At 43.1% G+C, this 22,664-nt stretch overlaps 2 protein-coding genes across 9 annotated transcripts in view; one reads left to right on the top strand and one right to left on the bottom strand.

Annotated features, from left to right (window-relative positions):
• Nucleotides 1-536: 536 nt before the first annotated feature.
• CD160 (CD160 molecule) lies at nt 537-21,011 on the bottom strand. 8 transcript variants are annotated; one of them, XM_073008087.1, is made up of 8 exons: nt 20,444-21,007; nt 18,779-19,138; nt 15,235-15,340; nt 11,763-11,907; nt 10,036-10,154; nt 8,799-9,125; nt 3,834-3,971; nt 537-1,206 (listed from the first exon to the last, which is right to left on the bottom strand). In XM_073008087.1, the coding sequence occupies exons 5-8, from the start codon at nt 10,067-10,069 to the stop codon at nt 1,199-1,201; spliced, it is 507 nt and encodes a 168-aa protein (XP_072864188.1). In that variant the 5' UTR covers nt 10,070-10,154; nt 11,763-11,907; nt 15,235-15,340; nt 18,779-19,138; nt 20,444-21,007; the 3' UTR covers nt 537-1,198. The 8 variants fall into 8 exon arrangements, with proteins under 8 accessions (XP_072864188.1, XP_072864186.1, XP_037853325.1 ...); XM_073008085.1 differs by lacking the exons at nt 10,036-10,154; nt 18,779-19,138 and having other exon boundaries at nt 20,444-21,006; XM_037997397.2 differs by lacking the exons at nt 10,036-10,154; nt 20,444-21,007 and having other exon boundaries at nt 18,779-19,242.
• The window catches only part of PDZK1 (PDZ domain containing 1), a 49,907-nt gene continuing 44,897 nt past the window's right edge, over nt 17,655-22,664 (top strand). The window contains exon 1 of the mRNA XM_073008079.1: nt 17,655-18,284. The gene's annotated coding sequence lies outside the window, so the exon portion shown is untranslated. The remainder of the gene's footprint in view (nt 18,285-22,664) is intronic.

Genomic DNA, 22,664 nt, shown 5'->3' on the forward strand with positions numbered 1-22,664 from the left:
TTGAATACGGGAGGTGGAGGTTGCAGTGAGCCAAGATCGTGCCACTGTACTCCAGCCTGGGCAACAGAGTGAGACTCCCATCTCCAAAAAAAAAAAAAAAAAAAAAAAAAATTCATTTGCCCAATGACAAATAGCTGGTATGTTGCAGAGCCAGAATTTGAATCCAGGTCTTTTTGACTCTATGGCTGGTTCTTTTATCTCCATAGGATACAAAGTCTAAAATCCTTGGTTTGAGGTTCAAGACTATCGCTAATAAGGGTCTTACTCGTCTACTTCAGCCATATCTCTCTGTTCCCACAAACCTTAGCTCCTACATTTGGCAGGTCCTTGCCAAGGAGCACAGGTAAAGTGTCTCTTTCCTTTTAATGGCTCACCATGGAGCTGTAGCTAAATTTCTGTGCTCTTACCCCTTTATTCATGTAGTTCCTCCTATCAGGAATATCCTGCCTACTCTCTGTTTAACTATGACAATAGATCATCTGTCCAAAGAAAAAGAAGAGAGTTTGTGGATTTAGGAGAAAAGAAAAGACTGCACATACTGCTATGGGCATTTATTTAAAAAGAGAAATGACCAAAGAGGTTAACAAGTGTTTAGCTGAAGCTGGGCAGTTGTAGTCTGTGGTGCTCCTGGTCTGCACAGATCTTCCTCTTCCTCCAGCAGTGCTGTGTGGATGTTATTGAATGTTGAGGTCTGTCTGCATTTCCTCATTTTCATGCCAAGTCAGTCACTGGGTGTGGCTGTCTTCCTTTCTGTCCTACCTATCTCTGCTTGTTTTCTCTCTCTTTCCTTTACAGTGTTAAATAAAAAATTATTCCCCCAAAATTTGGTGTTCTCATTTTGTTTGACTTATTTTACTATGTTGAGGAGGAGGGAGGAGAAGTTGTTCTGGGGTACAAAAACGCACATATTTATCCAATATTTGAGGACTATACCAGCCACTTTGGTGAAAACTGTTCTGTTTATTTACTGGAGCTTAGGAGGGAAGAAGGCAGGTTTGCTCTGATGGTGAGCAGCAAAGTCAAGGATCACACTGATTTGCCCCAGCTTATGTTTCCACAGATTCTTGGTATATTTAGCATCTCTTCCCCTATGCCCTGTTGCTTTCTTCTCTGTGCCTGTGGTAATGAGAAGCATACTAAGCTAGAGTCAGACTCATCTTGCTGTAGCTTTTTTAAAAAGTTTCTTTTGGCACAAGGCTTACAAAGCTGTAGAAAGAAAAAGAAAGTTTGTATTACTGCCTTGTAACTTAGAATAGCAACAAAATACCTGATATAATGAAGTCTGACCTGTCCTGAGATGTGTGTTTGATAGGCCCTCATGACTGTGAAGGGATTGGAAAAGGAAAGTGGGAACTATTTTATGTATTGCACATTACTAAATTAGGGTTGTAATCTTGAGCAAATCTGATTCTGGTGGGAGTGGGAAGGGGGCTAGTCTTTGATCGCTCCTTGCTGGAAGGGACAATCAAAGAAGCAATAGATGCCACTCAAAAAATTGAAGGTAGGTTTTCCATGTATAGATCTGAATTGTTGGCATAGTGATGAGGATATTCAGTGAAATTGGCTTCATGAGCTGTGAGGCACAGAGATCCAGGAAACTCCCTCCTCCTCTTCCCCACATGTAAGCATGATAACTTGATCTATGTGGTGTTTCTGGACCTGAAAAAGCATGTGTGCTGTTCTACTGAATACTACCTCTTTCCATAATTCTACTAAGCCTTGAGTTGGGGGAGAAGGATAAAGAAAAGAAAGCTTCTAAGTAGTGTATATTTTCTCATTTAATCAAATATTGAGCTTTGGTTTTTTCCTTTCGTTAACTTTAAAGCTACTTGAATACAGGAGAAAACAAAAAATTGGATTCAAAAGCTCATTCTCTTCACCTGAGTGGAAAAGGAAAAAGAGTCCAGATTTTTTTTTTTTTTCCTCTCTAGGATGACTTGGGAATCAGAGATAGTAACTGGTAGTAGGTTGTATGGCTAGACTCAATTTACCCTTTAGAATTTTTATTCTAAAATAAAATGTATTTTACTGGTTACAGTAGCCTTACCAAGGGAATTTAAAGTCAATAAAAAATTATGTCTAAATGGTCAGACTGTTTCATATTCATGTTTCCTCCTGAAAACTGGCATAGGCTTAAATTTAGAAGATCCTTATCAAGGATTACAGATAAGGTCTGTGCTTTCTTTTTGAAATCTGTATTTTCTTTTGATGACTTGCAGATAAGGGACTGGAATAGGGAATATTTAGGTGGTCCTGTTTCTGGAAAGGGGAAGAGTCGATCTCAATGAATGGGGTGGTAAAGGAGGTAAGAGGTGCTTTGCCTATAGTAGGTCATTACTGAGTGTAAGGTTTTAGAGTGAGAAGGATCTGTATTAATTGCTATGACAGGCAACATTTAACTCTTTCTTTTTTTTTTCCTTTGAGAAAGTGTCTCAGTCTGTCACCCAGGCTAGAGTACAGTGGCATGAACATGGCTTACTGCAACCTGAACCAACCTGGGCTCAGGTGATCCTTGTGCCTTAACCTGGGACTACAGGTGTGTGTGCCACCATGTGTGACAAAGTTTTTATTTATTTGTATAGATGGGGTTTCGCCGTGTTGCCCAGACTGGCCTCAAACTCCTAGGCTCAAGGGATCTGCCTGCCTCAGCCTCCCAACGTGCTGGGATTACAGGCGTGAGCCACCGCACCAGGCCCTATTTAACTTCCTTATGTTGTTTCCTGATGAGTAACCAGGGGATGTTTGCTTGCAAGGGTTGTATAAGGTTAGAATCATCATGTGTAAAGCGTCTGATTCATCATATAGGTTCTTTAACAAATTTATTAAGAGTGTGCTATATGTGTGGGACTTTTTGTTGGGGTAAAGAAGACAAAGTCCTTACATATATAGAGCTTACATTCTAATGCCACTCAAAACAGTGGTATTGATTTGAGGAATGCCTAAATAAAATGGAGTTAAGAATGCCAAGGACAGGCAAAAACCTGAATCAGTTGCTTATTATGCAAAAACATAATGACAAATTATTGGAAGTTTCACTTTTATTATCTAATAGGGAAAACGCCAATCCATATTGGTAAATGATTTTCAGAAGACTTAGCTACATGTGTTTAATATACTCAATCTGACCATCAGCCTTTGCTGGGGAGCTGCAATGTTCAAAAACCCGTCTCCAGGATTACAGGCATGCCTGTAATCCCCAGCACTTTGGGAGGCCAAGGCAGGCGGATCACGAGGTCAGGAGATTGAGACCATGGTGAAAACCCCATCTCTACTAAAAAATACAAAAAAAAAAACATTAGCCGGGCGTGGTGGCGGGCACCTGTAGTCCCAGCTACTCGGGAGGCTGAGGCAGGAGAATGGCGTGAACCCGGGAGGCAGAGCTTGCAGTGAGCCGAGACTGTGCCACTGCACTCCAGCCTGGGTGACAGAGGGAGACTCCATCTGAAAAAAACAAAAAACAAAAAACCATCTCCAAACCAAGTCTGTCTCTTGTTCTTCCTCTAATAGTCAAAAATCTGTTGCTTCAACTTGTAGTCCTCTGTTCACGCAGCGAGTAGAGGTGGTTGTACTAACTTGCCTCTCTCACAGGCCTTCTTTCCTAATAAGTCTTACCTCCTACCCTTTGGAAAGTCTGATTTATCTGTCTTCCTCTTTAGTGCCTTTGGATCAGTGAAACTGGTTTGAACTTTCCTGTGGATAACCAGGGCTTGAGTAACATTTTCCTCTCCCTCTGGACTTCCTTTCCAACCTTCTCCTCCTGGAGAATAACCAAGATAGCAGAAATACAATAGCACCCTCATTGCTTGGGGTGCTTACGGCTCTTTTGGACATACCTTGAAGGACCACGAGGCTGGTGACCAGCATTACCCAGACCTTTTCTTGTAGGAAGCCTGAACTGAGAGTGCCTTCACTATGGCTGAACTCAAGGTGTTGTCTTTGTTTCAGTCCCGTCACTGTGTAGTTCCCTGTCTCTGGTTCAAAAGAGAATCATGGATCAGGGGAGGGTTTCAGAAATCATCAGTACCTCCTTTTGCATCATCTCATAACATCTCTTTTATGATCTCCAAGGATTCCTCCCACCGTAATTTGTTGCCCAAATAAGTATCTTTAACATTGTGGGTAATGATGATGTACTTAAGCAGCCATAAATAGAATCTCCTGTGTGTCAGACACTGGGGATGCAGATAGACCTTAAAGTAATTCTGAAGTTTTGCCACAGAGATAGCTGAAACAGCTTAGTTACTTTGGACTTGGGTATCCCCAAATAGCCCCATTTTCTAGAGTGGGTCAAGCAATTTAGCGTAAGTTAAAATCTTGCCCTTTGGAATAGATCTGGATTTTTTGTTTGTTTGTTTGTTTTGGTTTTTGTTTTTTGAGACAGGGTCTTGCTCTGTCATCCAAGCTAGAGTGCAGTGGCGTGATCATGGCTCACTGCAGCCTCAAGCTCCGAGCCCAGTCGATCCTCCCACCTCAGCTTCCCTAGTAGCTGGGACTACAGGCATTGTTTTTTATTTTATTATTTTTTTGAGACAGAGTCTGGCTCTGTCGCCCAGGCTGGAGTGCAGTGGCACAATCTCGGCTCACAGAAACCTCTGCCTCCTAGATTCAAGTGATTCTCTTGCCTCAGCCTCCCAAGTAGCTGTGGTTACAGGCACGTGCCACCACACCCGGCTAATTTTTGTATTTTTAGTAGAGATGGTATTTCACCATGTCGGCCATGCTTGTCTCAAATTTCTGATCTCAAGTGATCCATTCCCCTCAGCCTCCCAAAGTGCTGGGATTACATGTGTGAGCCACCGCACCCAGCTGACATTGTTTATTATCTGTTACTTGTCTCCTCTTAACCAGTTTTACCTTCCAAAATGCACCTAATTTCCACATTTGGGGAACCATCTAGATGTGCTGACTGTAATACTTAAATATGCTGAGATGAGAAAAGCATTCTTTCTTAGGGAGAATCTTCACAACCAAAACAATATATTAGAACAGGAATTTTAGGTTATAAGGAGCAAGGACTGTGTTGTACCTCATTCTGTTCTCCAAGGCTTAGCGCTGGGTGTGGGATGCACTATACATATTTGTTGGATGAATGAAAGAGGAGTATCTGCTAGTGCAGTTTAACTGAAGCAATGTATTCACATAAATATAATGAAATGCTATAGAGTCTCTAGTGCCAGGCTATAGTAATTTAGACTTTATCCCATAGACAGTGAGAAGCCATTAAAACTTTGAGTGGTGTGGCATGTACAAATTAGCATTTTGGAAAGACAAGCTGGTGGCAGTATGTAGAATGGAGTGGAGGCAGAAACAGTATTTAGAGTTGCTTGACCATTTATTAGGCAACAGCTCAGTGCTAGGCCCTGTGGTAGGTGTGGGAGATACAAAGGTGAGTAGGGCACAGTTGCTGAACTCAGGGGACTCACTAGTTAGGAGACTATTGGAATATGTTAAGTGTGAGATGATGAAGACCTGAAAAACACCTTTGGAAGGAAAGGAATAACAAAGTACTGCTGTGCGGAAGAACAGTAGTACTTAGTAACTCTCTGAATTGGGGGTTAAGAAAAAAGGAGGAACCAAAGTTGACTTCAGTCATGAACAGAAACGGTCTCAGGAGGATAGCTTTGGTACTGAGTTTGAGGAAATGGTGGGGCATCTAGGAGCTAGGAGTACAGTTGTTAGTTTAAACATTTAATTAAAACTTAGGAAAGAGGTTTGAACTGGAGAAGTGGATTTGATGGTCAATTGCATTGAGATGCTGGTTTAAATCATGGGTAGATGAGAACTGGGGAGAGAGTAAAGAGAAAAGGTTGAAGTGATGAGAAGTGAGTCTTGGGGAATGAATACTCATGTTTGAGAGGTGGGAGGAGGAAATAGAGAAGACAAAAGAACAGCCAAGCTGGTAGAGAACCACTTGAGTACAGTCACAGAAACCACTAGAGATGACACTTTGATGAAGGAGGGAATAGTCAGAAGTGCTGAATGCTGTGGCTAGGTCAGACAGGAAGACACCAGGAAGCAAGGAAGAAAGTCAATCAAACTAAACAAGTTGAATATTTGAATTAACTAGGAACCATAGGAGGTGATTAAAAACATTTGTTCAAAGGCTCTGGGCCAGTTTTTCATGGGGGGAGGGTGGTGGTAAGTGGGTAATTTATACTTATTTTTCTTTAACAGTAAGATAGGCCTGGCACGGTAGCTCACACCTGTAATCCCAGTACTTTGGGAGGCTGAGGCAGACAGATCGCCTGAGGTCAGGAGTTCGAGGCCAGCCTGGCCAACATGGCAAAACCCCGTCTCAACTGAAAATACAAAAAAATTAGCCGAGGGTGGTGGCGTGTGCCAGCTATTTGGGAGGCTGAGGCAGGAGAATCACTTGAACCTGGGAGTGAGCCAAGATCATGCCACTGCTCTCCAGCTTGGGCCACAGAGTGAGAGTCCGTCTCAAAAAAAAAAAAAAAAAAAGTAAAGTAGTTGTAAGTTCTTAGAGAACAATGGCAGTGCCCTTTTATCCTCCTAGGCTTATTGTCTGAGACAACCACTGCCAACTCTTCAAGATGTCTTATATTCCTAAATAATATGCTCATATTGCTGCTTCCTAGTGATAAAATGTAGACATTTTCTGTTGGCTTTCTGCTATAGTAGATGAAGGTTATACTTTTACCCATTTTCCTTCTCTGCATTCTTGCAAAAATAATTGTATCACAAATTTTATTTAAATTAGTCATGTTTACATAATTTGGATTTTGTGTTATTTTTTGCAGAATCAAGTTGTGTGCTATGTTTCTTTTGTAAAATTTAGTTTTTTCTAGAGCCTGATTTTATTATTTTTTTACTGGCAGAGTTTTCCATATCCATTTGTTTAATCCTTTTATCGGGTCTTTTTAATGGGCCTTTAGAAAGATGATCTGTCAATTCCATTTTTACCTCCTAGAGATTTCCCTTCCAGAGTCTTCTTTCTCTTGCTCTCTTCTGGACTAAGTGCCCTTTTTAAATTCTAGAATTTCCTTTTTTTTTTTTTTCTTTTCCACTAGAGATGGTGTCTCCCTATGTTGCCCAGGCTTTTCTCTAACTCCTGGGCTCAAGTGATCCTCCCACCTTGGCCTCCAAAAGTGCTGGGATTACAGGCATGAGCCACTGTGTCCAGCTTAGAATTTCCTTTTCCCTGTTAGATCCTTGTTTCCTGTATCTCATTTTATCTCCTTTATGGATTCACTTTCTTGTTTTACTGAAGCACATCCTCTGGTTGCTTCTTTGAAAAGATCACGTGGAAGGCAAATTTTTTTTGAGTCGTTGCATCTCGTGATAGTATCTTTTTTCTTTCCTTACATTTGGTTTATAGTTTGGCTGAATATATAATTCAAGGTAAACTTTTTTTTTTTTTTTAGACGGAGTCTCGCTCTGTCGCCCACGCTGGAGTGCAGTGGCACAATCACGACTCACTGCAACTTCCACCTCCCGGGTTCAAGTGATTCTTTTGCCTCAGCCTCCCAAGTAGCTGGGACTACAGGCGTGTGCCACCATACTTGGCTAATTTTGTTTTTTGTATTTTTAGTAGAGATGGGGTTTCACCATATTGGCCAGACTGCTCTCAAACTCCTGACCTCATGATCTGCCTGCCTTGGCCTCCCTAAGTGCTGGGATTATAGGCGTGAGCCACAGAGCCCAGCCAGGTAAACTTTTTTTTTTTTTCCCCCCACAGAATTGTGGAGGCTTGCTCTGTTGTCTGGGAATATAGGAACACAGACACTTTCTGTTGGGCACAATTTGACTTAAGGAAGCCACATAAAGCTGGGGCTGGAGTGGCCATATTTAGGACTTGCCAAAGTAGTAATGGAGCCGGGGGAGCACGCACAGAGTGAAAAAGACAGATGCAGAAGCCAGAGGCCCTGCCGCCTCAGAGTTTGAAATGGTAACTGTTTTGCGTCCTGTCCCCTTTCTAGTTTCTGATTCCAGGAGCTAGAGCTCATGAGGGCCAGCTGTACTTTTTGCTTTATTTTTTCCTCCTTTAATCTATGGTACCTTGAATGGGTTTCTGTTTCTTCCAACTAAATGCTCCTTAAGACAGATACTCATATTATCTCAAACCTAATCTCTTTGTCTGCCTGAATTTAGAAATATAGCCACATTTCTGGGAGAGTTCTGAATTGGGAATCAGGAGACCTAATTTATTTTTTTCTTTTCTTTTTTTTTTTTTTTGAGACAAAGTTTCACTCTAGTTGCCCAAGCTAGAGTGCAATGGTGCCATCTCAGCTCACTGCAACCCCCGCCTCCCACTTCAAGCGATTCTCCTGCCTCAGCCTCCCGAGTAGCTGAGATTACAGGCATGTGCCACCACACCCGGCTAATTTTGTATTTTTAGTAGAGATGGGGTTTCTCCATGTTGGCCAGGCTGGTCTTGAACTCCCGACTTCAGGTGATTCTCCCACCTCAGCCTCCCAAAGTGCTGGGATTACAGGCGTAAGCCACCGTGCCTGGCCAGGAGGCCTAATTTCTATCTGTTTTTACTTTCACCGGTCGGTGAGTAGCATTGGACAAATCTCTTCAATCCCTGTGTCACCATCTCCCTGTCAATAAAAATGCGATAGCCACCCCAGTAAGAGTTTTAAAATTAAAGACAAAATGAGTTTATGTTTGTATGTGCACGTTGAAGAAAGGCAGCATCTGCCAATGGGAATGTTGGAAAAGGATTGAGGAAGAAGGAAACTGCCTATCCAGGACCCGAACCATCTGGTTACATCACCAGCTGTCAACTCTGCTCAGTGTCTCACCTGGTGGCATTAGGGGTATTAGAGACTCACCTGTGACTAGAAGGGAGAAGAAATGGCCCTGAAGGCGGATACCTGACTTCTGGCTTGTGGCGCAACACTGGTAGGTCCCATTGTGTGACGGTGTGACTTGGCTTATGGTGAACACTAACTCAGATGATATTTCTCCAACACCGTCTATCCCAGGATCCCTTTTAAGTCTCAGCTGTTTTAAACTGGTCTCAGGAGAACAGTCTCTAGACCTGTCCTTGCACAAAAACACGACCAACCCCTCAGCCTCTTCTTTCTTATGCCACACAGTACAGGTTAAGTTTAGTCGTGTTCCTTCCTGGGAAGCTGAGCTGGTGATGTTAATGCATCCTGGAATGGAAAGGGAAGAATTACCCAGAGGTCAGGTAGTGTTCTTTGAATTTCACCATTACTTCTCCTTATCACTAGAAGTCTTCAAGGAAGGACTGAAGCAGAACCTGGCAGCAGTGCTGGCAGACAGGAAATACAAATTACAGCTCTATTGATGGCTGTGTGACTGTAAGCAAGTTACCTAACTACTTGGGCAGTAGTTTATTCATCTGGAGAATGAAAATTAAGGGACTAAATAATATGCTCAAAGCATCTATCTATTCATAGGTTTATTTGTTCCTCCACTTAACAAATATGTTTAGGTATTCACCCTGCCAAGCCCTGCTGGGGCAATGATGACCAGGACATGAGCCCCACTGTCAGACCTTTTTTTTCCCCTAACCATTAGATGACTGGGGATTTTTAATTAAAAAGAAATTTTTTTTTTTTTTTTTTTTTTTTTTTTGAGACGGAGTCTCGCTTTGTCGCCCAGGCTGGAGTGCAGTGGCGCAATCTCGGCTCACTGCAAGCTCCGCCTCCCAGGTTCACGCCATTCTCCTGCCTCAGCCTCCCGAGTAGCTGGGACTACAGGCGCCCGCCACTGCGCCCGGCTAATTTTTTTTTCTATTTTTAGTAGAGACGGGGTTTCACCATGGTCTCGATCTCCTGACCTTGTGATCCGCCCGCCTCGGCCTCCCAAAGTGCTGGGATTACAGGCGTGAGCCACCGCGCCCGGCCAAAAAGAAATTTTTTTAAACAAGGTCTTGCTCTGTCACCCAGGCTGGAGTGCAGTGGCATAATCGTAACTCACTGCACCTTTGAACTCCTGGGCTCAGGCAATCCTCCCGCTTCCACCTTCCGAATAGCTAACACTACAGGTATGCACCACTATGCCTGGCTAATTTTTTGTGTTGTAGAGACAGATTCTCACTATGTTGTCCAGGCTGGTCTTGAACTCCAGGCATCAAGCGACCTTCCTGCCTCTGCCTCCCAAACTGCTGGGATCATAGGCGTGAACCACCGTGCCTGGCCACTCTCAGAGTTTGAAGCCTAATGTAAAAACAGATTAGCAAAAAATTACAATTTAATTCCACAGTTATTATAATTGAGGAATCTTAGAGATTCCTGAGTCTGAAGAATCAGGAAAACTTCACAGTGAATTTAGTGCTGGAGCTGAGACTTGAAGGAAGAGTAAAAGTTTTTCTAAGAGATATAGGATGAGAGAGACCACAGAAATACCAGAGATGATTAAAAACAGCCACTGTGCGGAAATGGAGTGAGAATGGACTGGAGAAACAGACTAATTATTGAGGGACCATTGGTAGCCAAAGACCATGACTCTGACGGTGCCAATCTGCCGACTTGATGATTTTCCCTGTAAGTAATCTGTAACCTAGATAGAGAAGTGGAGAAAATAGTTGGGTTAACCCAGGTTGTTTCGGCTCCATGGGTGTCTCTGACCTAATTTTCCAGTGCGTTGGCCCTGCCACCTTTGTACTGCCCCTCACTCTCCTCAAACTTCACTTCCTTCTGTAGTTTATATTTTGTAGTCCATTACTATAATCTCTCCCTTATATCCACCCTCAGCTCCCTTAGCTTTACTCCCGCTATGATGGATCCTTGCAAAACCCCAACCTTGGTTACATCCAGCTCTCTGCTAAAAACTCATCAGGCAGATGCTGAGGCTGCCAGCCCCACTCCCTTGGCAGCTTGATCCCCTATGACCTGCTTTTCTTTGTAAGACTCCTCTTGGTATACACAGTAAACTAAACTCACTCACATGAAAATGGTGAAGAGGCACAGATGGAGGCTTCCCCCTACATATTAAATGCAATTCTCTTACAAGAGTAAGAGATATGGGTCTTATAAGACCTATATCTGAGGGAGACTTGCAATCCCAGCCATTGATTAACTCCAAAATGGTTTATATTTTATTTCTGCTTTCCAGCTGGAACTTCTATAGGGTCTCTGTTAGAGTGCTTTTCTATATATCAAATCCTCAGTATAGCCGTAGAGACAGGTGTTACTGTTCCCGTTTTATAAATGCACAAATTGAGGCAGAGTGGTTAAACTAGGTACTGAAGTTAATGAAGATTGCAGTATCTGGATCTCAAACCTGGATTTCATAAATTTATAGTATATAGGAACCTAAAGGAATCTTAGATTGAGGCACAGATTACCAGGCTCTTTGAAACATGTAGCAGAGGCAGAATGTCTGACAGAGAGGCAGTAGTATCAGTTCTAACAAAAAAGAAAAAGACACTATATTTTTTACCCTTTCCTTATTGTCAAGAACAGTGAGTCAGCCGGGCTCCTGAGGATCACCTGAGGTCAGGCAGGAGTTCGAGACCAGCCTGACCAATATGATGAAACCCCATCTCTACTAAAAATACAAAAATTAGCCAAGCGTGGCGGCATATGCCTGTAGTCCCAGTTGCTCAGGAAGCTGAGCCAGGAGAATTGCTTGAACCCGGGAGGCGGAGGTTGCAGTGAGCCGAGATCGCACCATTGCACTCCAGCCTGGGTGACAGAGTGAGACTCCCTCAAAAAAAAAAGTGAGTCCTTTGTTTCCCCATCAGAGAAAATCATGGGATCCAGCCCTTCCCACAAGCCCAGGATCCTCCCCATGGCCGTCTCTGCTCTAGGGCCTATCCTCACCACCAGACTGGATGTCCACAATTGCCAGCAGGATGGCCAGGGCACAGCAGCCTCTGCCAGTTTCCATCAGCATCCTGCACGCTGTCAGCAGGCCCAGGAACTTGAAGCAAATGTTGGCTCTGCTGGTATCCTTGGCTTCAGTCTCCTGAAAGCACAGGGGGACCCACTAGACAAAGCCTTCCAGGGCTCCAAGACCATCTCCCCATCCCAGGCACTAGCTTTCATTGGCTATAGTATGATGGAGGTAGAGGAGGGCTTGGGCATGAGAGTCCAACTGGCTGGGAATTGAGGTGGTAAACCAAGTGAGATATACTGGGAGGGCAGGGGAGGGAGAGATGTAGGGAGACAGTAGGGCTGTTTTCATATGTGTGTATATATATATATATATAAAGTTAAATTGGATTGCTGGGTCAAAGAATATGAGGATTAAAACTTTTTTCTACTATAAACAGATTGCTCTCCAAAAAGACTGTTGAGAATCAGATGTTCACCAAGAATGCTTAATAGTGTACATTTCCTTGTGCCCTTGCCAGCTGAGTATTATCTGTACTTTAAAATGTTTGCCAATCTGATAGATGAAAAATTAGATCTGTTTTATGTTGCATTTCCATGATTAGTGAGGTTGAGGATCTTTTCATACGCTTATTGGTCATTAGTATTCCCTTGTCTATGAATTGTGTGTGTTCATATTCTTTATATTTCTTAACTCAACTTTTAGGAACTTTCTCTATATTAGAGATATTAACCCATCTGCCATTTCTTTAGGCAAATACTTTCTCCCAATTTGTTGTTTGTCTCTTCTCTTTGTTTTATGATGCTTTTTTTCACAAGGAAAATTTACATTGTATGTAATTAAATACAACATATCTAATCATATTTTCCTTTAAGTTGTCTGGGTTTCCTGCATTGTTTAGGAAAGTTTCCCTCCAATTGAGGCTATAATTTTCCTTCAACATTTTTATGTTTTATTTTTTATAGTTATGCCTTCTAATCCTGGCTAAGAAAAATTACCCCTGTTTCAAAATAAACAAACTGAAGAAAAACGAACACCTGAATTTCATCAATAGGGAAATGGTTTAATAAGTTTCCATGAATCTATGCAATAAAATATTATATATATTAAAAGAATGAGATACTTCTATAAATATGGGCCTGGAGGGATATTCATGATATATCATTAGGTCAAAAAGGGCAAATTGCAATTATGTATATAAAATAAATATTTTTATTTTTAAAAATCTTCTCTGTGTGTATATGTTTCAAAAATATAAAGTTTTGTAGTTTATAACTTTTGAATAGGTAATTACATTCACGGCATTTAAAATTCAAAAGGGGAAAACAAGAATTTTTCTATAAATTTATTTTTTTGATTTTTATAGTCGGCTTGTCTAGTCTCGCCTTTCCTACTGTGTGTACCACCAAGAAAAAGTCCTATTGGTATTTTAAAATTGGGATATGTTCAATTTATGTTTTAACTTAGGGAGAACTGAATTTGTTGTGACACTGATTCTTTTGATCTGAGAATGTCATACTCATTTTTCAAATATATGTGTCTCAGGTATGTATAGAAGTTTTCTTCATAAAGTCCTTGTCCATTTCTTAGCTAAGTTTGTTTCTTGAGTAATTCATATTCTTTTTCACTATTGAAAATGTCATCTTTTACCCATTATATCTTTTTTTTTAAATATATACTTTAAGTTCTAGGGTATATGTGCACCTTGTGCAGGTTTGTTACCTAGGTATAAATGTGCCATGTTGGTTTGTTGCACCTATCAACTTGTCATTTACATTAGGTATTTCTCCTAATGCTATCCCTCCCCCAGCCCCCACCCCCCAACTGGCCCCAGTGTGTGATGTGCCCCGCCCTGTGTCCATGTGTTCTCATTGTTCAATTCCCACTTATGAGTGAGAACATGCAGTATTTGGTTTTCTGTCCTTATGAAGTTTGCTTAGAATGATGGTTTCCAGCTTCATCTATGTCCTTGCAAAGGACATTAACTCATCCTTTTGTGGCTGCATAGTATTCCATGGTGTATATGTGCCACATTTTCTTAATCCAATCTATCATTGATGGACATTTGGGTTGGTTCCTAGTCTTTGCTATTGTGAATAGTGCTGTAATAAACATACATGTGCATCTTTATCATAGAATGATTTATAATCCTTTGGGTATATGGCCAGTAATGAGATTGCTGGGTCAAATGGTATTTCTAGTTCTAGATCCTTTAGGAATCCCCACACTGTCTTCCACAATGGGTGAACTAATTCACACTCCCATCAACAGTGTAAAAGCATTCCTATTTCTCCACATCCTCTCCAGCATCTGTTGTTTCCACTCATTGTATCTTTTAACTTATTTTTTCAGTCTCTTTATATCATTCATTATATCTTTTAATTTTTCATTGTTGTTCATATATGAAAGGCTATTTTTTTACTAGATATTAATTTCATATCCAGCTCCTCTCCCTTAATTCTATCATTTTTCAGTTGATTCTCTTGGATTTTCCAGTCATGCAATCATATTATGTGTAAATAATGATAATTCTTTTTCTGTTTTATATCTCTGATTTCTTTCTTCTAATTGTGTTGGTTAATGTCTCCAGAAAAATATTAAATAATAATGGTAATAATGAATGTGTGTCTTTTTTCTAAGTTTAATGGGGGATGCTTAAATGTTTCCTTTTTAAGTATTATAGTAGCTTTGAGAATGAGATGTATTTCATTATGTTAAGGAATATACATTATTTCTATTTTATTAAGAGTTTTAAAATGTCAAGGATGGATGTGAATGTTTTATTAATTGCCTTTAAATATCAACTAAAATGATATTATTTTTCTTTAAGATATATTAAGATGGTGATCTACATTAATAGATTTCCTAAAATTGATACATCTTTGCAGTCCCAGACAAACAAACAAAAACTGAAACCATTTGGTCATAGTATGTTATTCTTTTCTTTTGAGACAGAGTCTCACTCAGTCGCCCAGGCTGGAGTGCAGTGGCACGATCTCGGCTTACTGCAACCTCCACCTCCCAGGTTCAAGCGATTCTCCTGCCTCAGCCTCCCAAGTACCTGGGATTACAGGAACCTGCCACTGCACTCGCCTAATTTTTGTATTTTTGGTACAGACGGGGTTTCACCATCTTGGCCGGGGTGATCTTGAACTCCTGACCTCGTGATCCACCCGCCCTGGCCTCTCAACGTGCTGGGATTACAGGCGTGAACCACCACGCCCAGCCTACTATGTTATTCTTTTCATATGCCGCTGTATTCTGTTTTATAATATTTTATTTAAATTTTTAAAAATGGAAAGGCCCAGGTGTGGTGGCTCATGCCTATAATCCCAACACTTTGGGAGGCTGAGGTGGGAGGATCGCTTGAGCCTAGGAGTTTGAGACCAGCCTGGGCAACAAGGTGAGACCCTGTCTTTACAAAAAGTACAAAAATTAGCCAGGTGTGGTGGTGCATACCTGTAGTCCCAGCTTCTCAAGAGGCTGAGGTGGGAGGAGCCCAGGAGTTCATGGATGCAGTGAGGTATGATCTTCACTGCACTCTGGCCTGGTTGACAGTGAGACCCTGTCTCAAGAAAACCAAAAACAAAAATTACACACACAAAAAAATTAACCAGTCCTACAAGATATTAAAAATATAACACACCATGACAAATGGAATGAGGTTTCATTTTTAGAAATTCTTGGATGATTTAATATTAGGAAATTATTAATTAACATACTACTGGATTAAAAAAGAAAGTCAATATTACCTTCTGATAAAGTCTTACATTAATTCCCACTAAAATCCTAAGTAAAATGGTAATGGATGAATACTATTCAATATAATGGAGAAATGTATATCTCAGATAAAATTTCAGCATCATATTTAATGGTAAAATATAGGATAATTTAAGGCAGAGATGCTTCCTATTATTTCTGTTATTTTACATTGTTCTGGAAGTGTTTGCCATTACATTTAGACAAGAAAATAAAGCAAAGGGTATAAATATTGGAAGTCTTAAGGCAAATTTATTACTATTTATATGTGATATAACTTACATCTGGAAAACCCAAGAAACTTAAGAATTATTAAAAACAATAAAAGAGTATCTGAATAGGCAGTTCACAAAAGAGGAAATGGAATAAAAAGTTTTTTAGTTTTACAAGTATTCAGGGAAGTACAAATTAAAAATTCAGAGTTCAGAATTTCAGAATTACCGCCTGTTAAATGAACAAAAATTTAAAAATTGATAAATCAAAGTTTGGTAAGGGTAAGAAGAAATAGGTGCAATCATTCACTCTAGGTAGAACTATACATTGTTATGGAGCTTTGGGGGAACATTTCAAATGCACATACCCTGTCCCTTAGGCTATAGCTTACAGAAATAAAAGCATGAGTGTGCTAGTATATATGTACAAGGATATTCACTGCAGCATTGTTTATAATACCAAAAAAATAGAAACAGGTGAAGGCCAGGTGTGGTAGCTCACACCTGTAATACCAGCACTTAGGGAGGCTGAGGCACGCGGCTCACCTGAGGTCAGGAGTTGGAGACCAGCCTGGCCCACATGAAACCTGGCTCTACTAAAAATGCAAAAATTAGCTGGGCACCGTGGCAGGTGCCTGTGATCTGCTACTCAGGAGGCCAAGGCAGGATAATTGCTTGAACCTGGGAGGCGGAGATTGCAATAGCCAAGATCACACTACTGCATTCCAGCCTGGGCAACAGAGCAAAACTTCGTCGCCCTCCCGCCCCCACAAAAAAAGGAAACAGGTGAAGACCCACTGGTAAGAATGGTTGAAAAAATTATGGCAGATCCACAGAATAGAATGTTATGTAATTATAATTTGTATAAAATAAACTAAATTAGTGTATATAAATAATTTAAGGTATTAATACATAAGATTGTTTTTTCCTAGATATAATTATTAGAAAATATGGTAGAAGAAAAAGTTTCATTCTTTATAGCCACCAAAAAAACCCATGAAATGTCCAGAAAAATGTAAAACATTCGAATAGGACTTATAGGATAAAAACTATACAGTACTATTAAGAAACATAAAAGAAAATCTAAGTAGAGACGATCATTAATTTTGTCTGTACTTATATGTACATTTGTCACAATCCTAATAAAAAATCCTAATAAAACATCCCAGCAGCGGCTCAAGGTATGGCCCCAATGTCCTGTCCCCTAGCCTTGACCTCTTCTTGCTCCCTCTCCTGTGTTATCATACCTTCATGCTATACCAGAATGTCCTGGTGACTCTTGAAACATAGACTATTTAGTGACAAAGCATCATTTGATTCAAAGAGGAAGATAAAGAAGGATTGCAATTATTCATTCAGCCCAGAATTATGGTTAAAAAGCATAGACTCTAGAGCCAGAGTGTTTGTGTTCAAATCCTGGTCCGAAAACTTAATAGTTGCATGACTTGGTCAAGTTTAGGCTCCTGGGCCAGGCACTATGCTCAGCTTTTAATAAATAGACATATTTCAGAAACACGGAGCATCTATAATGTGTCAGGCACCACGGGGCACAGAGAGATCACTAACACAGCAGAGGCAAAGATGTTTTAGGGGTTAGATGGTCTTTAGAGTCAGACCACCATGTTTGAGATCTGGCTTTCACACTTACTATCTGTGTAATATTGGGCAAGTTTCTTAACCTCTCTGAAAATGAGTTTACTGACCTATAAAATGGTGACAAAATATTTTCTTCCTAGGGTGGTGAGGGTCAAATGAGGTAACCTGTGTAAACTACTTAGCATAATGCCTGGCAGAGAGTAAGGGCTCAATAAATGATAGCTATGATTATTTTTATGCTTTCGTATATTGGAATCAATGGACAGTGTTCCAGGCACATCTACCTACAAGACTGTGTTTAGTCGTTATAAAACACTAAGCCATTATTATTTTGTAAAATTTATTATTTGCACGAAGCATATAGAGGCTTGGAGAGGCCTTGCGACGTGCTTAAAATCACAGCTCCTAAGTTGGGGAGCAGGATTCTAACCCAAGTTATGAGAGTCTTTCTCTTGAAGTCCTCTTTGTCCCTTTCCTCACAGCCACTCATCCATTCACGAACAGCTGTAACACAAGAACGACTGTACTAAGAACAGTAATAAGGTTATAAAGTGTCAAGGGGCAGGAAAGGAGAAATTCTGGATGAGCGATGTGGAAAGGCTGCAAGATGGCAATGGAGTTAGGCCTTCATAGATGTTTGTGGGCTTTGGGGAGCTGGTACCTAAAGAATACGGTGGGTGAATTAAGGTGGGCTGAGGAGATCGGGCTTCCTTCCAGTCCTGGCTCCGCACTACGTAGCCATGGAATGTTGACAAGGTCGTGTCCTTTCTCTAGGCGTGTTTCCTAAGGGACTGGTGCAGCGGGATGGGAGGGGCGCAGGGTAGGGACCGCTTCCAAGGAGACAGAGGACAGGCAGACAGGCTTGGAGGGGCTGATGCAGCCGGTCACTCCACTGGAGTGGCCAGGCTTCGCGGTGCCTAGGGCTGAGTTGAAGAAGAGCGTGTAAGTCTGTTGTGGGCCCCTCACCAGCGCTGGGGGGAGGCGGGGTCACTGGGCAAGGATGCTCTGGGAAGTGACCTTGGTGCCCGGGAGGGGAGCACCCTGGTGTGACGCAGGCCGGGCAGCGCGGAGCCGGCGGCGCTGATTCCGCACTCTGGCCGCTAGAGGGCGCTGCCTTCCAGCCAAAGCCGAGTGACCCCAATCTGCCCTGCGTTGGTCACTCCAGCCATGGACCATCCAGCGAGCATGGGGGCTAGACAGGGAAAGCCTAAACTAGGAGGGGAGTTGAGGGGGTGCAAAGTTGGGCCTGGTGGGTCCTGGGGACGCAGCATGTACTAGAGCGGCACCTGGCCCTCAACAGGGGGAGAGCGGGTGGTCGTGAAAAGTCTGGGAATTTTCCGGGCCCACTACACGCCAGGGGCGGGTCTCCCCTCTTACAACGTTGTGAGCCCCAGCGCGGGCACGGGGGTGGGTGCCCGTGCAGTTGGCATCCTCACCTTTGATCTTCCCCGGGGCTCCCGAGCTGCGCTGGTGGCCCCAGAGCCCGGGGCCTCTCTCAGGCAACAGCTCACAGACTGTGGGAAACTCTTCCCTCCCTCACCTCCGGAGGGGGTCCTGGAGTCTCTCCCGCACCTCCGGAGGGGGTCCTGGAGTCTCTGCCGCACCTCCGGAGGGGGTCCTGGAGTCTCTGCCGCGCCTCCGGAGGGGGTCCTGGAGTCTCTGCCGCGCCTCCGGAGGGGGTCCTGGAGTCTCTGCCGCGCCTCCGGAGGGGGTCCTGGAGTCTCTGCCGCGCCTCCGGAGGGGGTCCTGGAGTCTCTGCCGCGCCTCCGGAGGGGGTCCTGGAGTCTCGTAGGCTCCTGGGTTCAAATTCAAGCTTTGTGTGACCTGTGGCACATTGCTAGACCTCGCTCAGTCTCACATTCCTCTTGTGTTTAAAGCTCCCTCATAGGAATGTGGTGACGGTTAGATGACACATAAAGCTTTGCCAGAGGTTTTCTGGGGAGGGTGGGGACAAGATGGCAAGAAAGAGACTCCATTTCCTCTGTCACCGGAGCCCGGATCTAACCTCTCAGAGGAGCTGGAAGGTCAGCTCTGAGCTCCACAAATACCTCTGAATACGGATCTCCCACAACACTGAAAAAGATGCCCAGAAAGATCTCGTTTGCTGCTGTGAAGGCGCTTCTTTTTCTATCTCCACAACCCCAACTGCCTTAAAGTAGAACCAGACTTGTTAGCAAACAGAGGTTTGGGCTGGGGGGCCCTTGAAGCTCTTGTCTGAGATTTCGGACTTCCTGCTCAACACACCAAAGCAGGCGCCTGAGGTAAAGGAGGCCATGGACCTCTTTGGTGGTCTGGGAAGGCATATGGAGTCCGTTCTCAGAATAACATTTAAAAATTAATAAGATACATGGGATAATAAAGGGAACAAATGATGACAAGACAGTTGTCAAAACATGAGAAGAATGTGTGATAGAGCAGTACATATGCTTCTTTAGATCTGGTATCAGCCTAATAACTGTTGTAATTCTGCAGTAGTGCTGAGCGTTAATGACATTTGGAGAAATCTATAACAACTGTAATGAGATTTGAAAATATTTGTGTTTTCTATTGATGGCAAATTCTATTGTGGTTCATTGTCTACATTCGTAACTGAAGCAAGTGCTAACTTTCAATTAAAGATTAGTGAAAATAAAGATGTATTTTTCCCCAAAATTCACAAATCCCATGAATGAATCTATTCATGGACCTCCAAGAGGCCCACAACGTGAACCACCTAGGACGTGAACTTCCCCTAGAGGTGCCTCACAGGGCCAGCTCCAAGCCGCGTGGTGCCTCCTGACTTGTCTCAGCCCAGGCCTTGAAGAGCTCCAGCAGAATGCTGATCTAAACTTTGGTAACTTTCCTCTGGCAATTTGAGGAATTCCTCCATTTGAGGAATGTCAGAGTGGGGCCAGGATCCCTAAATGGCCATAGAAGAAGAGCGAGCATGCTGGTCTGGCAGGCAGAAATAACCTTCTCCCCAGGGTCCAGAGGACAGAGGACAGTTCCCTCCAAAAGGCAGGTTTCTCAGGGACCTCATGGGAAGCCTGCCTTGCCTGAGCAGTTCTGTCAAGCATCCCGTCCCTCCACCTGGACCCCAGGTCCCCAACCGATCTTTTTACCTCCAGACAGAAGTTCTTGTTCTCAGGCTGGGGGCTCACGTTGAAATGGCTCTCAGTCCTCAGATTGTTCTTGCATCTTGTTACAACCCCATCTCTCCAGTTTCGTCATTGCTCACACTTTCACAGCTGTTATATTCAGTCTTTGAAAACCACAGGATGGGTCGTTAAGCAGTCAGAGATCTTCCTCCACCCCCACTGTGGATTTTTTTCTCCTTTCTCTCCTGCAACTGGTCCTCCATCTCCTTCTCCTTTCCTCTCCCTTGTTTTGTCTTGTTGGTGTTAGAAATAGACTAGGGTGCTGAGGGGGCTGAGAAAAACCACCTCTTAAAATTCTTTTCTGTACCCTGGGGAACAAAGATTTTGTGTTTGCTAATTCATAATAAGGAAAGGACTGACGATAGAAGAACTAGAAGATAAAAGGACAGAATGTCCTCTCAAGTATAAAGAAAGGTACCAAGTCTTCTCCTGAGAGTAGGTTTTGGTTAGAAGTAGGACAGAGAACACAGCCGCTCCAGGCTGAAAGGGAAGAAGGGCAGGGAGCTGCCGAGAAGGCTTGAGTGAGGGTGGTGGTGAGCAGGGGAGGCAATGAGTAGGGGCACCAAAATGGTCCTGGTGTGGTGGGGGGGAGGATGAATGACTGACCTTAACTTCCCACCCATTTTTTTTCTTTTTTTTCCTTTTATTTATTTATTTATTTTTAAAATTTTTTTAAAATTTGAGACAGGATCTTACTGTCATCAAGGCTGGAGTGCAGTGGAGCAATCATAGCTCACTGCAACGTTGACCTCCTGTGCTCAAGTGATCTTCCCACCTCAGCCCCTCCAAGCAGCTAGGACCACAGGTGTACACCACCACACCTGGACAACTTTTTATTTATTTATTTATTTATTTATTTATTTAGAGATGGAGTCTCGCTGTGTCACACAGGCTGGAGTACAGTGGCGTGATCTCAGCTCACTGTAACCTCTGCCTCCTGGGCTCAAGTGATGCTCCTGCCTCAACCTTACGAGTGGCTGGGATTATGAGCACCTGCCACCAGGCCGGACTAATTTTTGTATTTTTAGTAGAGACAGAGTTTCATCATGTTGGCCAGGCTAGTCTCGAACTCCTGACCTCAAGTGATCCATCTGCCTGCCTTGGCCTCCCAAAGTGCTGGGATTACAGGCGTGAGCCACCATGCTCGGTTGATAATTTTTAAAAAGATTTGTTTGGATGAGGTCTCCCTATGCTGCCCCGCCTGCTCTTGAACTCCTGGGCTCAAACAATCCTCTGGCCTTGGCCTCCCAAAGTGCTAGGATGACAGGCCTGAACCACCATGCCCAGCTTCACATCCATTTCTATTCTGTTCTGTTCTTCCTTGGTCGGTGATGGCTTGGGAGATTACGATTGTTCCTAAATTCTAGGGTTGTGCCCTTAGATGGCAGGAGCATTAGTCTGAGAATCATTGGGCTCTAAGTCTTACAAGGCTGGGCCAGGCCCTGTGCCAAAGGGCACAGCACACCAGGAAGCCCCATGGTTCTGGGGAAACACCTGTCATGGTTGACACCCAGTGCCAGGCTAAGCAAGAATTCAAGGGTGCAGGGAGGGTGGGGGAAATTTTTTCATGGCTAGTCTAGAGCCTCTCTTTTCCTTGTTGTTCCTGTTATTGTAGTACTCTGTGGTCCTAAAAACAGTAGGGTGCTCTGGGGTTTGAGAACTCCCAGATCGCTCCACTGAAGCCATCGTCAGAGGAGACAGATATTAGAAATATTTCTTCACTCCAAGCTGGGCATGGTGGCTCCCACCTCTAATCCCAGCACTTTGGGAGGCCGAGGTGGGCAGATCATGAGGTCAGGAGATTGAGACCATCCTGGCTAACACAGTGAAACCCGTCTCTACTAAAAATACAAAAATTATCTGGGTGTGGTGGCGGGCGCCTGTAGTCCCAGCTACTTGGGAGGCTGAGGCAGGAAAATGGCGTGAACCCAGCAGGCAGAGCTTGCAGTGAACCGAGATTGCGCCACTGCACTCTAGCGTGGGTGACAGAGCGAGACTGCGTCTCTAAAAATAAAAAAAAAGAAAAAGAAAAAAAGAAATACCTCTTCACTCCATCAAAGTGTTAGCTTTCACTGCAGAATGAGTCCATTCTGGGAGCCTGGGGGTTGGGAACCCATGTTGGGAAGAGGAGTGTCTCACCACCATCCTGGTCACACGACCAGTCCACCACAGCCATGGGAAACCG

This window comes from Chlorocebus sabaeus, chromosome 20 (genome assembly GCF_047675955.1).
Source record: "Chlorocebus sabaeus isolate Y175 chromosome 20, mChlSab1.0.hap1, whole genome shotgun sequence".
Lineage (NCBI taxonomy): Eukaryota > Metazoa > Chordata > Mammalia > Primates > Cercopithecidae > Chlorocebus > Chlorocebus sabaeus.

What these genes read in the sequence shown, in the direction of transcription:
- CD160 (XM_007977320.3), bottom strand. Translation starts at nt 11,835, where the DNA reads ATGCTGATGGAAACTGGCAGAGGCTGCTGTGCCCTGGCCATCCTGCTG. An exon ending in TGTGGACATCCAGTCTGGTG is followed by an intron (nt 9,126 to 11,762) that starts GTGAGGATAGGC and finishes TTTCCATTCCAG; the next exon opens with GATGCATTAACATCACCAGC. An exon ending in CTTCTCCCTTCTAGTCACAG is followed by an intron (nt 3,972 to 8,798) that starts GTGAGTCTCTAA and finishes CTTTTGAACCAG; the next exon opens with AGACAGGGAACTACACAGTG.